Source organism: Spea bombifrons, chromosome 7 (assembly GCF_027358695.1).
Source record: "Spea bombifrons isolate aSpeBom1 chromosome 7, aSpeBom1.2.pri, whole genome shotgun sequence".
Taxonomy (NCBI): Eukaryota; Metazoa; Chordata; class Amphibia; order Anura; family Pelobatidae; genus Spea; species Spea bombifrons.
Window position 1 is genome coordinate 39351893 of NC_071093.1, and position 16950 is coordinate 39368842.

At 41.1% G+C, this 16950-nt stretch overlaps 2 protein-coding genes across 4 annotated transcripts in view; one reads left to right on the forward strand and one right to left on the reverse strand.

Moving 5' to 3' along the window:
- Positions 1-9155, forward strand: part of GPR146 (G protein-coupled receptor 146) — a 15901-nt gene extending 6746 nt beyond the window's left edge. Inside the window, exons 1-2 of one of the 2 annotated variants that reach the window (XM_053470626.1) lie at positions 3078-3566; positions 8100-9155. In XM_053470626.1, coding sequence (XP_053326601.1) covers positions 8142-9143 — 1002 coding nt within the window. In that variant the 5' untranslated portion in view covers positions 3078-3566; positions 8100-8141 and the 3' untranslated portion in view covers positions 9144-9155. Of the gene's footprint in view, positions 1-3077; positions 3567-8099 lie in introns of those variants that run through there. The other variant, XM_053470627.1, reaches the window with a different exon arrangement.
- C7H7orf50 (chromosome 7 C7orf50 homolog) overlaps positions 1-16950 on the reverse strand; it is a 71955-nt gene that overhangs the window by 20312 nt on the left and 34693 nt on the right. The window lies entirely within an intron of this gene.

The following is a 16950-nucleotide window of genomic DNA, read 5'->3' on the forward strand; positions in this document are numbered from 1 at the left end:
CGAATACAAACAGGAATCAGGTTAGATTGCTGAAAGACAGAACAGGGTAGTCTTTGTACTTAAGCCAGATGGGTAATACCGCTCTGCTTTTAATCATTGCAAGACTCCATCCTTCTTAAACCTCCACTAAGGATACAATCTACAAACAGGAGACTTTTTTGGATACCAGATACTTGACTATGTCGTTTAACCGATTCTACATCAGCAAAAATATATAATAGCTAAAGGAGCACGAAAACAGATTTATTTAACGAAGTATTCAGCATACATGGCTGTACATTCAAAAGTTGTAGATCTACAAAGAAACCTGATTTCCCCCCCCCCAAAAAAATCTGAAACTTGTTACATTTAGTAGTTAAGTATAGAGTTTCTATTTGGCACATTTTGAACTGAATCATCAGCTTTGCTGGAGACTTTGAAGATTAAGATACTGATCCGTTAACAGAAAGAAAGCCGCGGCAATGTATCCCGGTTCCAGCGGAGCGTTTGCTAAAAGCTGCTTTATTTACCCAAGAATATATTTTGTCTCATTCATCCCAGGCAAGCTTCTGTATCTTGCAACTTTAGGGCTGAAATATGAGATAACATAGTTAAGTAACTAGTTTAACTAGTTAGAATATGGTACATATGTAATTAGTATAGTTTTTTCTTTAAATGATGGACAGGCGAAGAGCTAATTTTGTCAGGTAGTTTGTTAGATCGCAAGGTTTAAAAGGATAGTCTGGCATCCCAGGAAGCCCTCTGAACAATGAATGCTCATGAAAATATGGTGAAGTATTTTAATATGCATTCTACAAGCCTGCAAAAAAAGCCCTTAGCTTAAAAAGCTGCCGTGCTAGAACGTCAGAACACCACCCTTTGGGGTCCGAAATCAAATTGGGGGTTCCTGCCACACATGCCCCTGGAACGATTGCCGTGCCAGCGCTGTTGCCGACTGGCAGAAAGCAGATCATGAGTTAGGATACGCGCTTGGTCGATCTCCTGTACGACTATAAGCATGAGAGTGGGGAAAGGGCCAAATCCAATGACAAACCAAAGCCAAAGACAGATGTCTTTTAAAATATTGTTTGCTATAGAATATTAACAAATACTTAGCGGACTCTAACGCAGGGACATAACTCGCAAGGGACAAGGAGGCAGACGCTGCACGCTTGAACCGTCCAGTGGCAATGTATCTGCATTTCTTGGGATGAGACGTTGGAGTTGGGTGGGACAACCAACTCTGCCACCCGGCACCAAGATCCCTGGTTATAGCTCTGCTGGATTGTTTGTCTATTTCAGTTAAACGATACTTAAGATGCACTAAACAGACTGGTTGTATTCTGCGTACTTTGTATCCTTTAACCCGTGTCCTACACCAAACACCCTATACTCCCACTTTCACTAAGATATAAAGCAGAACGTTCTATCATATACAATTTAGTGAATGAATCTGTCAGCTTTCGGAAACAAGAGACAGACTCTCAGTTTCAGACCTTAGTAAAACAATCCATTCCTCAATACAATAGGATCTTATCTCCAACCATTCTTGCTAAGCAGGAACGTCTGGTTCATAAGAGGCCCCTATGACGTTACTCCTGAATAGCGATGCCTTTGACAGGAGTCCAATAATGAATTCCCACCAGGGTTTCAAACAGGGTTTTTTTGTTTGTTTGAAGTTAAGGAACTGTTTTGGGACTAAGAGGTGATGTTTTGTTTATTCACAATCTCCTCTTGTGGTTTATCATGAAAAATAAACAGAGCAAAAAAATATCTGTTGGGACAATAAACAAAGGAAACCGGAGCTACGTTTTATTGATTCGTATTATGGACTCCGTTTGATTTTGAAGAACATTTGAGTTTCTCATGGACGTTGGTAAGAGACCCCAAGAAAATGGCTTAAGTGGTCATATATTTTTCTTTTTTGAGGGGCGATGCTAATGAAGTTCTAAAAGAAGCATTGGACTATCCATACTGTATGGAGCAATAAATATATATCCAGTACCAAGCCCTCTCCTAATTGGTAGGTTGTACTGTAAGGACAACCAACTGTTGGATTTCCAGCGTTTCTCAGATGCCATTTGGCTGGCATGTAGTCTTGGGCTAATGAAAGTAAAGGAGCATTAATATGGCAAGCTCAATGTCTCTATTCTTTTATATTATCATAAACTGGAGTAACTTAATACAGTTACAGGTGCTTATGAATAATAAACCTTTCTTACCTATTCTGACTATACTAGAAACGTATCTTTGTTTAAATCCAAATTGTTATGTGATATATGGAATATGGAATATGGCGGCGCTATATAAACTAAAATACTACTACAGGATACAATGGTCGCTGTGGTGTGATCAGTAAACCATTTATAAAGTTCAGGACGTCTGAGACTTTTTTCAGTCTACACCAAAGCAAATAGTTGCGTAATCATCTTCATTTATCTGCACGCATTCTTACAATGTTTTACATAGTTCCGCACGCAGCGCCAGCCAAGTTCTCCATATACTTTGTCACTCCCTCCATTGAAGAAAATAAATACCAACGCCAGATGACTATTTCAAAGAGCAAAATGGGATGCATTATTGTCCCGGTACAAGGGTTTCAGGAGGACCCAACTCATAAAAGGAACAACAAGGCTATTTTAGTTCTCTGGAATGAAACAGTGAATGAAAAGAATTAACTGTACGGATTTCATTAGGATAAGTCAGCTCGTCTGTGGTTTATTCCACACTCACACAAAAATAAAGGGAAGATCATTTTCCCTTGGAAGCAGCGGACCGGGCTACTGTTATGCCCCACAGCCGCCGCCACCACCACCCCAAACAGCGCTCAAACTTAGGAACCCTGTCCTTTTCCAAAACAAAGCTAATCTGCAGAACGACTTAAACGCGCCTTTTTAAGACCTGTGTTTATCTTCCGTAGCTCATTATTTGAGAAATTCTGAGGAAGTCCCGCATTAACCCCAAACAAGAAGCTTTTAGGGCAATCTCTAGCCAAGCAGTCAAACACTGTTATGTTAAAGCGATGTATATTATGTTGTAAATCACAATGTGCTCCTGACACCTATAGATGCTAACGTTTTGTATGCCAATAAAAACTTGAACAAATTTGGAAAGAAAATTGTGATACTCGATACTTTTTCGCGCTGTTCTTTTCAAACTAGCCCCATGGTAAGGTGTCCATCAGACCATGGTCCTCAATTCTCATAAAAGGGTCATGCTGCCGTATTACTAGGACTCCTGGTTTATGGCTAGCTGTATTGGCCCCAGGGCATTGATCAGCGACTCGCCTCTAATGCACCCTTTAACCCCCTAATCACAGAGAGCTTGTTTTTGTGACAGAGCCCTAAACCAATGGTAAAAGCCGGCTGAAGCCTGCGAGGATGCGTGTGTACGGGAGATCACGTGTGTACACACAGTTTAGCAGCAGCGGGAGTTAAGGTTCAGTCTCTGTCAGCACTCTTGTTGTGGGCTGTGTTATTGTGTAACTTCCAGGCATACGAACAAAAAAAAAAAAAGCATTGACATTCTCAATAATGTTCCTGGCACTTCAGCTGCACGCGGCACGTTCTCCGAGCAGTAAATGTAAGGTGAGTTTGCCTTCAAAACCCGTCTATTTTTATTAGCACTCGTGTGAGCCGTTTGTGTGCCGTGGGGGAGAATAAGGTACGATGGCTTTCGATTATTGCTACAATAGTATCAGAGGCTACCACGACAATTCTGTTAAGGACAAAACGACGGCATAGAACTTTAGAGTCCAATAAGCTTTTACAATATTAATACTGGAGTTCGGCAGCCTTCAAATTACCCTGGGGTAACTGGCACTAGGGTCATGATGGGGGGAAAAAAACCTTGTATGTAAAGGCAATATAACATAATTGAAACACAGTCGGCTTTGGCCTGGGGTGACTGCGATAAAAGAAAAACTAAATTAATAAATAATAAGTCCTTTTATCACCATGGTCCAGTTATCATGCGCATGCGCATGTGTATGTGTCATCCTTCACTGACACGCAGATTCAATTTAAGGCACTGATACAATAGAGCTGTAATAGAATTAACCCACTGGGCAGGAATAGCGGTAACATGTTTTTAACTCATTAAGCGCCAGGGGCATGACTAACCCTTTAATTTAAATGTAATTTACGCCATGTGGGTAAAATAATGAATCTTCTGATTTCCAAAGCAATGGAGATTTTTTTTAACCTAAATCCGATACCATTGGTACAATGCTTACAGTTAGAGCTAGAGCTTACAACTAAAGGGTTAATACTGGCAATTCCAGATGTTTAAATCCCTAGATCTGAATGCTTTGGATAGGAGATTTAAGAAGCCACGGCCCTTCCACTGCGTAACGTAACATTAAACCGTAAGGCAGTTTTCGGCAGGGCCAACCCTTACCTCTGGCTCCAGAAAGTCTAAACTCCCAATGTCATGTGCCAAAGGTACGCTATGCTACTGCCTATGCTTTATAAGTCTCGTTAATCAGATATCGCAGAGACAATGAATGTCAAAAGCGGGTCCGTCTAGAGGATAAAGACTGCCACCCTCCCTGGAGCTGCAGACCTTTGCAGAAAGGCAGCCCAGACCCGTGTCTGAAAATAGATCTCGGGATTAAAGCTTTCCCTGTGACACGGCAATCATTCGAGGGTTACTAATCACATGCGGCTTTGTGCCGTTTAGATGCTTTGCTGCTCAAAAACAGAATCCGCTCAGTTTGGGCAGTTCTCTCGTATTTGAGATGATTTTCTATTGAATTTTGTTGCCCAGCTGTCTTGCAAAATAGCAAGCAGTTTATAGTACACGGGAAGCGAGGAGTTAAATATTTTTAAAGGCACTCAATGCCCTGGAAATGTAACATTAAGAAGCGGGTAGTTACAGGTGTCCTTTGGGTATCAGTCTTGTTGCCGGTTTTGCTGGTAGCTTGTTAGGGTGCCTGCCATCCCAAAAGTGCTATTTTGTAGCATAGCTTTCACATTGATAAGAATGGTTCTGCCTTCTTTAATCAAATGAGTGTAAGCCAACTGATTAGTATACTTGCTGTCCAATAGATTACAAGAAGAAAAAAAACCACCAAAAAATATTCTGCTGCTTTGGCAATAAAGCTTATCAGCCTATCAAAGCCCTTTTTCCATGTTGCATCATCAAAGACAAGAATTAAACTGCCCCTGATAAAATACGGATGATGTTTCTTGAGTAGCTAAAGCCTGAAACTAAATGTGTTCCGGTTAGAGCTCATCGGTATAAGTGTATCAGCCTGTCATCGTTCTCTTGGGTGCTGGTAATCAGGTTTCACTGATGAAGACTCCTCCGAACCCAACCTCCAAGTCCGTTTAATTGCAGCTAGAGAGGAATGTCTCAGATGAAAAATAACGGCTAACGTGTGACAAAGGGATAGAGACTAAGGTGGAATAACAGGAAACATTGTCCAGTCCAAGGTGCGAAGATCAACATCCATGCTTTTGGTGTCTGGTCTGAAGGTCGCATCCCTTCGGTTTGTGATTTACGGTGTTTGCAGGCAGCTCACCGTCACATACACTAAAGCAGAGTGACTTCTCACACCGTTGTGAGATATGAGGGCTGCTCTACTAATTCAAGACCAACTATACTGGTTAGGGTGACTTAAAACAGATTATTCCAGTTTTTCTGGGAAATTGTTTTGTTAGCTGAGCTAGTCAAATAGTTCGGCCCCAAATAAGTCCAGTCTGCAATCACCAGAGAGAGCAACGCAGAATCTGCTCTATTACTGATCACGTAGATACGCGGTAAAAGCATCAGCGCTGGTTACTATTGCCTGTGTCGTTCATATTTATGTTTGCTTTGAGGTAAAGTGACGCTTTTCAGCTTGCCGAAATCACAGAGCATTATGCCGGGTAGAATTAGGATTTGGGTCGGCCCTTCGCAATGCATAGTTTGGTTGGAAAAGATGGGTGAAAAAACCTATATTGTCACCCAGAGTTTCTGACGACATGACGTTAAAGTCACATGACATGACATTTCCATCACATTGCCCTTCTAAAAGTAGACTGTGAAGGGTAAACCAACATTAATAATCACCAGGGGAGAATGGACACTGTTCTTCACTGTATCGTCTTAACAGTGTCCTTCTTTCCATCCGTTCACACTTTCCTTTCTTTTCCCTTTGGGAAAATCTAACCTTCAAGTTGACTCCCACCAAGATCCACCACAAGACTCATACACTAAATCACCATGACCCCCCCTCCAAAAAAAAAATTCCAACAAATATCTTGGGGGGGGTCACAGAAAACGACATGGCAGGGAGTGAGATTTCACTGCATGAGCACATTTTTGTCACAGCGGTAAACGCGATGTCCAGCGTCAGCTATGCACAAACACTGCTAGGACAATATTGACTCAGGAGAGACAATGTCCCTGTGGGTTCTGGGCACCCTCTGTGGAAGCAAACGGCCAGCGTTCCGCTTCTTTCCGGTTCAATAAACTGCAGCTAGAAATATTTAACTTTGTTACGTTTTCATTAGAGAACATTTTATTTGCGAGGAGATTTAAATCTTCTTGCTGCCCGGTGCGCGGAGTTCCCGGTCCGCAGGCAAGAAGCGGATCAATAAAAATGTAATTGTCTTCTTCCCATGAAGTCATAATCTAAAACCAGAAGGTTAGAGGACTTAATATTTAATATAAGAAAAGTATTGTAGTGAAAGGGGGGTAGATAAATGGTGCCAGCACCCCAACAGAAGTGGTAGAAGTTAATACAGCAAGGGAATTTCAACGAGCAACTTGAATCCAAGATGAACTGATTGGGGTTTCAGCCCTTGCCGCAGACTAGACGGGCCGAATGGTTCGTATCTGCAGTTAAATACTATGTGTCTTTTTGGGGACACACATTTCAGCCACAAAAAGACTAAGAGGCAGCGGAGGTCTTGGCACACGGGGCACCTGTACAGCGATCTGCGTTTTCTTTTTTACCCAACGTCTTGTAAACCGTTGGTAGGGAGCGGCCCCCGGCCGCCTGCCAAGTGAAGCTGAAACTCCGCTCAGCTCACGAAGTGGAAGCAAACGGCGCTCACGTGCCCGAACCCTTCCCGGATGCCATGTAGCAGAGAGATGTTCTTAGGTCAGAAACAGCTCCACATTCCGCAGGAAACTCATCAGCTTCCTTCCTCTGCGATGCTTAACGACTACATGAACTCCCTCGTAGTATGAGGAACGCGCTGCCAGAGGTAGGAGAAGATACTTAAAAATCTACATTGTATTTGAAACACCCAGAGCAAAAGGGTTAACATAAGAGTCCAGCTAGACTGCAAAACCTTGCAGCCACCTCTGCTGAGCAGCTATTCAAAGTAACCACTATTACTTGTAGCAAAAATACTAATACACCGTTACCTTAATATGTGTAGTGCTGGCTGTGCGGAATCCAATATATAATATCCGGTAATAGGGTAAAAATAATGACACAACAGGTCTCGTGATGACAGAACACGGCTCTCCCTACGCTGTGTGCGTGTGATAGCGTGTGATAACGCTACGGGAAAGTGTAACAGGGGCTGGCTATCTGCTGTAACGAGTTGATAAGTTAGGGGTTCCGATTAGCAGAGTCAGAACAAACAGATAACATTCAAATGCAGGAAATACGCATTTTCTCAAGCCCGGGAAAAAAACGCAAGGTTTTAGGTTTACAATTTAGGAATTTTGAAACCCATCCCAAACACCGCGGAATCACAAAGTAACCGTTTGTAATAATAAAGGGATTTTTTTTAAAATCATTTCAGGATTCGCTTCCCTTTTTTAAGACTCTCTGGACAACAAAAAGTGTTGTAAAAAGAACATTTTTGTTAACATATACAGGTTCCATATTCAGTGTAAGGGAAAATGTTTGAACTGAAATCTGACTATTTATGGGTTATTAGAATGTTTCCAGTGCAATTAACATTTATGCGCATCATCTATGAATCACCATTACAAGCAGATAATTATACATAATTAAATCTGTTCTTCCTGTAAGAGCGGGATTAAAAAAAAAAAAAAAAAAAAAAAAGATGTCGGATGCATACAGAGCCAGGGCATCACTTCGATTTGCCTAGATTTCTTCTATTTGTGAGAATCTTACCAGAAATGTTTCATGTTTTGTGATGTCTCATACACAGGTCAGCTGGTGAGCAGCTACAACGCATCGCCTCAGTGCCACTATGTGGAGTTGTGAAGATCTGAATTACACCGACAATATCGAAGAGCAGCATTTGTGCCATGATTTCCACCTTATACTCTTCGTCTTCTCTCTTCTCTACCTCATCGTTTGCTTCCCAACCGGCCTTTGCTACAACGTGCAGCTGGTGTTGGTCAACCTCTACAACAAAGCAACAATGACTATGCCAGATGTATACTTTGTCAACATGGCCATCGCTGGACTCATCATCAACGCGGTAGCCCCGGTCTACCTTTTAGGACCAGACTACACACGGTGGTCCCTGTGGAACTTTGGAAATGAAGTTTACATCACTTTGCTAATCCTCTTCAATGTGTCCTCTTTGGTGATCATGTATTCGACTACCTTGCTCAGCCTGGACTACTACATTGAATGTGCTCTACCGAGAACATACATGTCAAGCGTCTACAATACGAAACACGTGTGTGGATTTATATGGGGAGGAGCTGTGCTGACCAGTTTTTCATCTCTCCTTTTCTACATTTGTAATCACGTCTCCACCAAAATCATTGAGTGTTCTAAGATGCAGAACAGGGAGGCAGCCGATGCCATCATGGTCTTTATTGGATACGTGGTGCCGGTTCTTGCTGTGGTTTATGCTATGGTGCTTATCTTGAAGATACGGAAAGAAGGAACACCGCTTGACCAAGACTCTGGGAGATTAGACCCATCAGTGCACCGGCTTTTAATTGTAACTGTGTGCACGCAGTTTCTACTATGGACGCCATACTACATCACCCTGCTGGTGAACACTTTCGCGGATGTTTGGGTGAAGTCAACGGACTTAAAGTACATGAGGATTTTCCAATTTATTGAAGGTTTATCCAACTTTTTGGCTTTCTCAAGCAGCTTTGTCATACCCTTATTACACAGGCACATCAACAAAAACTTTCACAGCAAATTGCAGAGGCTGCTTAAAAAATTGCACTGTGGTAACCAAGGGTGTCCCCACGAACGTACCGCAGTTCAACAGGTGTTGACTTGACAGACGTAAGGAACGTGAGCTTCTCCCAACAGAAGTGGTTCTCTAAATCTATGGCTGCTATTGTTCTGGTCTATGTATATCAAATGCTCTTCCAAGAACCATACTATGTGTCATATCATTCTCACCTAGAAATAGGATTTTCAACCAAGACTGGTATGCTCTGGTATGGCATGCAATTCAAAAGTGGGCCACAAAGGAGATCTACATTGGCATTCTGACGGGATGCTTGTTGAGGCCACCTTACCATTATCCATAGCATGAAATGGGCACCTCTGTCAGTAAATGTATCCGTGACTCAAGAATACTGCTTTGACAACATAAAATGAAGGGAAAATATATTTATAGAGGCAACTAAGAACTCCCACCTTGAGCTGTAGACCAAAAACGGCCCATTGACCTTGCATTGGTTTACATTTCCATGTAAATAACTTCAAAGCACTTTGAAATGTGTAATATGTTTATTTTTGTCTGTTATTAATACAATGGAACATAATTGATTTGAAAGTCTTTAAAGCCCTAAAACTCGTTAATCTGCTGAAATGACTACTTAAGACTACCATGCAGCGATTGGAAGCTATGGGGGGAGCTCCCCCCCCCACACACAAAGTTCTAGGATTTAGTGTTTTATGAATATTGTTTGTTTTTGATTTTTTTTTAATACAAATCCTTCATCTTAAAACTGTGATCACCGGCCACGTTCTGCGAAGTTAAAGATAAAAAAGGTTACATTGTCCATATTGGCCATCGGTTTATTAGATGTCTTACCCAATGGACGTTCTAAATCAATGAATATCAGGAAGCAAATCAATGAAGTGACGCAGCATTTGAAGAAGAAAACATTGCATTAATACATCTATAAAAATGTAAGATATAGAAAAGCTGCCAAAACATTAAGGTCTAAAATAAGAAAAGGGATACAAAAAAAGGTCAAGAATCCATAAAAATGTTACAAAACGTGGACTTCATCATTCCAAAATAGCTTACATTTGTTTATTGGGTGAATACATATTACTTTACCTTTCTTTTCTTTTTAGTTCTGCAATTTCTGCGTTATTTGACTGAGATAAAAGATACTAGGGGTGGATATACAAATAAATAAGTATGCCGATTAAAATTCCGATAGCTCAACGCCACAAAAACCTTATTCACCATTGTTATTCTGTATTATATTCCCTGGCTTCACTCTGGCTGTAAATCATTTCTAACATCACAATACAGCGAGTAAGACTGGACCATGGACAAAAAAGCTTCTCTTCTCAAATTGTATTTTAAGCCATGTGTTAAAAGCTTTCCAACATTATTAGTTTGGGTTCCGAAAATAATTACAATACATCAAATAAAATGATACTAAAATGATCAATAATATTTTAAGACTCTCTTAAAAGTATGCAAACAGGTGAAGAAACATTACGAACGGTATATTAAAGAGCTTCTCTGAGGCCAATTTTTATATTAACATTCAAATAATGCAATTTTTCCTTAATTTGAGAGGGACCAGTGTATTGTCTTCCATGCTAAGAATTCTGTCCGGCTTAAGCCTCAAAGCATTGTTTCCACTGTAACCCCAGTTGTAGAATTCTTTTTATTGTCCAAAAAATGGAAACATGAAATTTAGCTTTTTCAAAGTAAAAAAAAATAATGGGAACAATTAATCGTGCTTTTATGTGCTTTTATGTCCAGATGGTTTCCATAACATCAGAATATGAATAGAAGCGCAGTTTTAGCATCATAGTAATCTAGTAGCCAAACGTTTGAACTGTAGCTCCACACAATGCTAGTTTTTAATTTCTTTTTCTTTTGCTATCTGCTTACATCTCATTTATATCACCTCGTGGCTTTGTTGGTAAGCAAAGGGAGGGGGTTTGTTTGCGATATATTAAAAGACCCTTAGATATTTCTTAAAAAAACGTTTAACAGGTGACTTAAAGTAATACACATGGGACAGCTTTCTGAATATAGTTTTCTAGTAGAATTTTATATACGGGTTTGGTGCAAAATGAAGAACGAGAAAAATATATTTTAAGGAAAACTAAAAGGCAGGGGCTTGATAAAGTTCCGTAGAAGTTAGGAGCCAGACAGACAAATCTGGAAGCCAGTTGAATATATATATATATATATATATATATATATATTTCGGGAAGTTGGAAGTCTAACTGGTACCCATCCATGCAGATCAATATAAAATGGAACAAAGGGTTAGTAGCCACATAAAAAAATCTAGAAGCCAGGGCTACCTGGCTTCTGGGATCTGTCAAGCCCCGCTATAAGGGAACACACATACTGTATTTGTTTATATAACCTGGCATTATTACTATTAAGCTAATTTGAAGGTTGAATAGAATAATATGTTTGTTTATTAAACTATTACTTTGAAGTCACTGTAAGCATTTGCTATTCTAGATCTTTGACGTTCCTACGTTCGTCACAAACAGTGTTACGCCACATCTTGGCATTCAAGCAATTTACCGAAATAAAATTAGCAACATTTTAAAAAAAAATGCCTTATACCTGTACAGATCGTACGCAGAATTCTTGTATATTGTTAAATTATTCTCTAGATGTCAGAGATTTCGTGGAAATACTGAAAATGGTTGAAGTGTGTTGCGTGTCCATGGATTTTAAACCTACAGTAACAAAAAACAATACACAAGTGTCCTTAATACGTTGTTGTCTTGTGTCACACGTGCCTCTGGATGGAAAAGGTGCTAACAGTGTTTTAGTTTTCCAACGTGGACTTTAAGCTTTTATGTATGGTGGTTACCTTGTGATGTCAACCTGATAAAATAATATTTGTGTGACGCCGTGTCTTCTCCATTTTGTTCAACAATCACTATTATGTGGTTTAAACAAGAGAATAAGTGAAGATAATTAAAGTTCTCTTGTAAGATGTTTTTTTTTAACCTCTAGCTAATGCTCAGCTGCAACGCATATCACTGAAGGCTGGCTGAAGATGTGAGCGATACCAAGAATCAACTTGGTTTGGAAGGAAGTCTGGCAACATCTTCTTACCAGTGGCAATACAGTGGGTTCTTCGTTCACGTCTCACACCCCTGACCGAACCAGCCCATGTTACACACACATTCTGATGGCCATCATTTGCCCCACAGGGAGAGAAAAGGATGAGATTGAAGCCCTCCAATGGCTGGAGAACCAGAGCTCGTCCTGAATGGCAAGTGTCTCCGGCTTTCATGTCAGAATGCAGTCACGCACATCTGTTTCTACTTCAGAACAATGACATCATACCCTGTACATTAAACACCGGCCGCAGATGACAAAAGATAATAAATGCTCAGAGTTTTAATAAATCTCAAGGTAGAGCACATTTACATTCTCAAACCGTAGTTTAGTTGCGAAGTTGGGAAATATGGAATATGCCAGAGTAATGTTACAACCGCGATGGTTCTTCCGGAGTTCTGCCCCTCTTACTGGATTTTCAGTAGCAGCAACTGGTGCGTTTTTTTGCCCTGCGTAAGGTATTGATCGATTGCCCGGACATGCGCAGGCACAGGCAGATTATACATTGTAGACCGTTCTATGTTGTGGCAAAAGGGGTAACTACGCTAAAGCAGCAGTTTTTTATTTTTTTGCTTAAGGCAATTATTTACAGATTTTGTCTCTCATCCAATGTTGTGCATTCCACATTACCCATAACACGGCGTCCTCTCTGAACATTAATTATAAAAAGATCCAAACCCTAAGTGTGTTGAAATGAATGCAAACAATAAATAATTCGGAAATTGCCTAGTAACGAGCGATGTTAAAAAATGCCTTCTGGCCAGTGTTTGCTTAGAACGTGAACAAACCTACGAGTCCTTTCTTACGTTTTAATTAATGTTCTTCAAACACCAGCCTATTTTACCACAACGGTATAACAATCTGTACAGCAACATCCACGCCGAGGGACCCCTAGGTACCTTTTATTAAGAATAAATATAATCATCAGTGTCCACATTTACCTACCGACAACTTCATTCCGCGAATAAACCCACAACCCAACGCTTCAAATGGCCAATGGACGCTTCTATTTTAGGGGGTGTGGCGATGGGCTGGGCTTCATCAATATTTTTTGTTCACTTTTTTTTTAATCTTATCTATAACTGTTTAGTTAATAAAAACTAGGTAGAAGGTATTACTAGGTTAAGACTCAAAACATCACACTTTGTCTTTCTATGAGAGTTCATCTGAATTGAGAGCAGGTCGGTTTTGAGACAGGCCCTTACTGACATTATTGTATTATATTTTTCAGGACATTATTTATAAACACATTCTCTGCTATTTAGAGATATGGTACCGAGACTCCCATATCCAGCAAACATTCTGAGCTTTCTGAGAAAAGAAGGGCATCAGGGGAAGGAGTTATTGCCCCAAGGAGGGACTGTCCCTCTTAAACAGGCACCTTAGGAGTTACGCCCCTGGTGCCTAGGTCTCAAGTTGTTCCTATTTATTAACATTCTCTCCGTGGTTAATTTCATCCCCGCTTAAGTGCCTTTAACACGCCCGCAATTCTTAACCCACTTCACTATACTCTCAAACCAGAAACAAACTGGATGGTACTGAAAACAGGTTAAAGACAAGAAGGCGAGGGCAATTGGAGGGGAGAGTATGGTCAGCGGGCAGGGTGGAGGAATGGGCAGAATGTGTGGGAGAGAGAACATCGGGCAAAGGGAGGACGGTTAGGAGAATCAGAGAAGGTCATTAACAGCTGGACCTGAATGGGAGGAAACAGCAAAGGCAGAATGCTCTGGTTGTAAACGTAAGCACAGGGCATTCCTGCTCTAATGTATCAGTTTGTCTTAGTCTGTCAATTCTAGTTTTTGCAGAGCCTTGGAATTAGTTTCTAAAAAGTGACACATAAATTGTTGCTGCTATATAAATAGAGGATAATGCTAAAAGGTGAGAGAAATAAGCAAAACAAGAGAGACAAGCAAAACAATAGAGGAACAAGTGAAATGGGAGTTGGAGGGGAAAAAGAGACACAAACTAAAAATGTTTACATAGGATATTCTTGTACATAAGTACTGGTTATATTGGGTGGTGCTTGATAAATCCTAATCATCATCTTACACCATCTGCCCCATCCAAATACTTAACGGAGTTCTTAAATATTGCAAATACATAAGGAATTAGGAGGACTTCTATGCTGGAGGACAACTTGAATCATATTTAACGTCGCCATCTAGTGGCCAATCGAGAAAAAGGCCGCTTGTATTGAAAATACTTCTCCCCAATTGTGTTTATGACAAAAACATAGAAACACATATATATATATAATAGATACGGTTGATTTATTACTTGTGTTCATTTAATTTGCACATTTAGGACATATATAAAGAATGTAGATATTTTTCCAGTATTGACACCGGGACATCAGTATCCATCACTTCTTTGTGAATGCAAGGAGCAAAATAAATCTCTAGGGAAAAAGTTTTCACAATAAACACAAAGGCATGTATGTTTCATACCTTGCGGAACTGTCAGACTCTGACCAACACTTTTTTTTGTTTCTCACCAGCTTTTTGCATGCTGGGTGGTACCAGGGGCAGATCCAGAGTCCTTGGGAGGTCACTCACACTATCACACACTTACCCAGACACACTGCTAGTGTGTGCATGTGTGTTAGTGTACAGTGTCTAATACACAAACCCGGACATACAATAACAAACTCACATTAACACAACTACATATTCAACACACACAATCCAGACGCTAACACAACCAGACACACACTAATGTACTCAGACTATTAACACACATTCCGACACTAATCGAACTAGACACTGACATTTACATACCCAGACACTCAAACTAACCCATTTGTACACAAATGCTCACACTAACATATCCAGACACGCACACAGACAACTACACACTCACATACCCAGGCACACAGCCATACTAACATACGCAGAAACACACAAACACTTGTTAGCAAAGCTAGAAATGTGTCGTATTTAGTTAAGTGTTTATTGACATAGTGTCTTGATAATTGCATCTAATAACTGAATTACAAAATAATGCCAAGTGCGTACGCGGGCACAAATAATCAGCAGACACACTACGTACCCAGACGCACATACACACACTACGTACCCAGACGCACATACACACACTACGTACCCAGACGCACATACACACTACGTACCCAGACGCACATACACACACTACGTACCCAGACGCACATACACACACTACGTACCCAGACGCACATACACACACTACGTACCCAGACGCACATACACACACTACGTACCCAGACGCACATACACACACTACGTACCCAGACGCACATACACACTACGTACCCAGACGCACACACTATGTACCCAGACACGCACACACTACATACCCAGATGCACACACTAACACACCCAGCTCAATTGGCTACGGAGAGGGGGAGAGTAACCACCATCACTGAAAGACAAGACAGCGGCAATGGGGATTAAATACAAACTCTGATTCAGATGCCAATATCTTAAAAGTGGTTTTATCACCATAGCAGCAGAATGCCCCTGCTGACTAACATCCCATTGGTTGCTATGGTGATAAGACCTAAGACTGCACCAAAATCCCCTTTTTTCTGTGTAATCCCCAGTGTTCTCCATTATGAGATAATGAGCAAAAAAAAAATCAGGAAACAATTCAGCATGAACGGTCTTAGCCTGAAAAATGCGTAAAAAAAACACCCGCTACGCCACGGCCTGCGAAGATTCTTTGTGTAATAAGAAGCAGTGCCGTGTGACATTTGTGTGACGTAATTTAAAAAGTACACTGCGTTCTGCCGTAAAGCGGCCTCTATCTGCGTGGGTTCCGTGGAATAGACCGTTTTGATTTGCTCCGGTAAAACGTAAAAAGTGCTTTTTCTCGTCTCGTTTAGCATGGAATGTGCTTTTTTTTCCATGACGATGTCTGGTTTGGATTGATGCCAAAACCCAGACTCGCCCGGTGCCAGCTTACAAAAGGCATAATGGATCGGCAAACAGTTTTACTCTGAAGGGTCTGTGGCACTTCTCTCCACGGCTAACGAGGTCTTTTTACCTCCGTCTGACCCCTCCATAGAAAACATGTTTACAGTGGCTTTTAACGAGCGAGCGGCTGAAGTGGCAGCGTGGAGACGCACGATGGGATCCGCCGCGTTAAACGGCCCGCGGCACAGCTTTTAGCGTTTGTCAGCAAAAATGATAACCTTACGGAAGCTGTGGCAGAGCCGGCAATATCTGACTCTACGGCCTGACGTTCTCCTCTCCCTACCCTTAGAAAGACTATATGAACCGATCAACAGCTTAACAAAAGGGGAGAGGGAACTTAACGGGGAGGAATAATCATGCATATGGCTACTCCCATGGCATACATATAAGGTTGCTTTTAACACAAATAGCTATTTGATTGTGGCAGGGTTATTTGGGGTGGACACATTTGAGGTTTCTAGCAGCTATTTAGCGTAATTTAGCTCACTCTCTACAAGGTGCTCATACTTTCTACAAGGTGCTGGAAACATTCATCAGAGATTTAGGTCCACATGGACACGATGGCATCACGCAGCTGCTGCAGATTTGTTGGCTGCACATCCACGAAGCGGACGTCCCGCATCCCAAAGATCCAAAAGATGCTCCATTGGATTGAGATCTGGTGACCGTGGAGGCCATTGGAGTACAGGGAACTCATTGTCATGTTCAAGAAACCAGTTTGAGAAGATATGAGCTTTGTGACATGGTGCATTATCCTGCTGGAAGTGGCCATCAGAAGACGGGTGCACAGTGGTCATAAAGGGATGGACATCGTCAGCAACAATACTCAGGTCGTCTGTCGC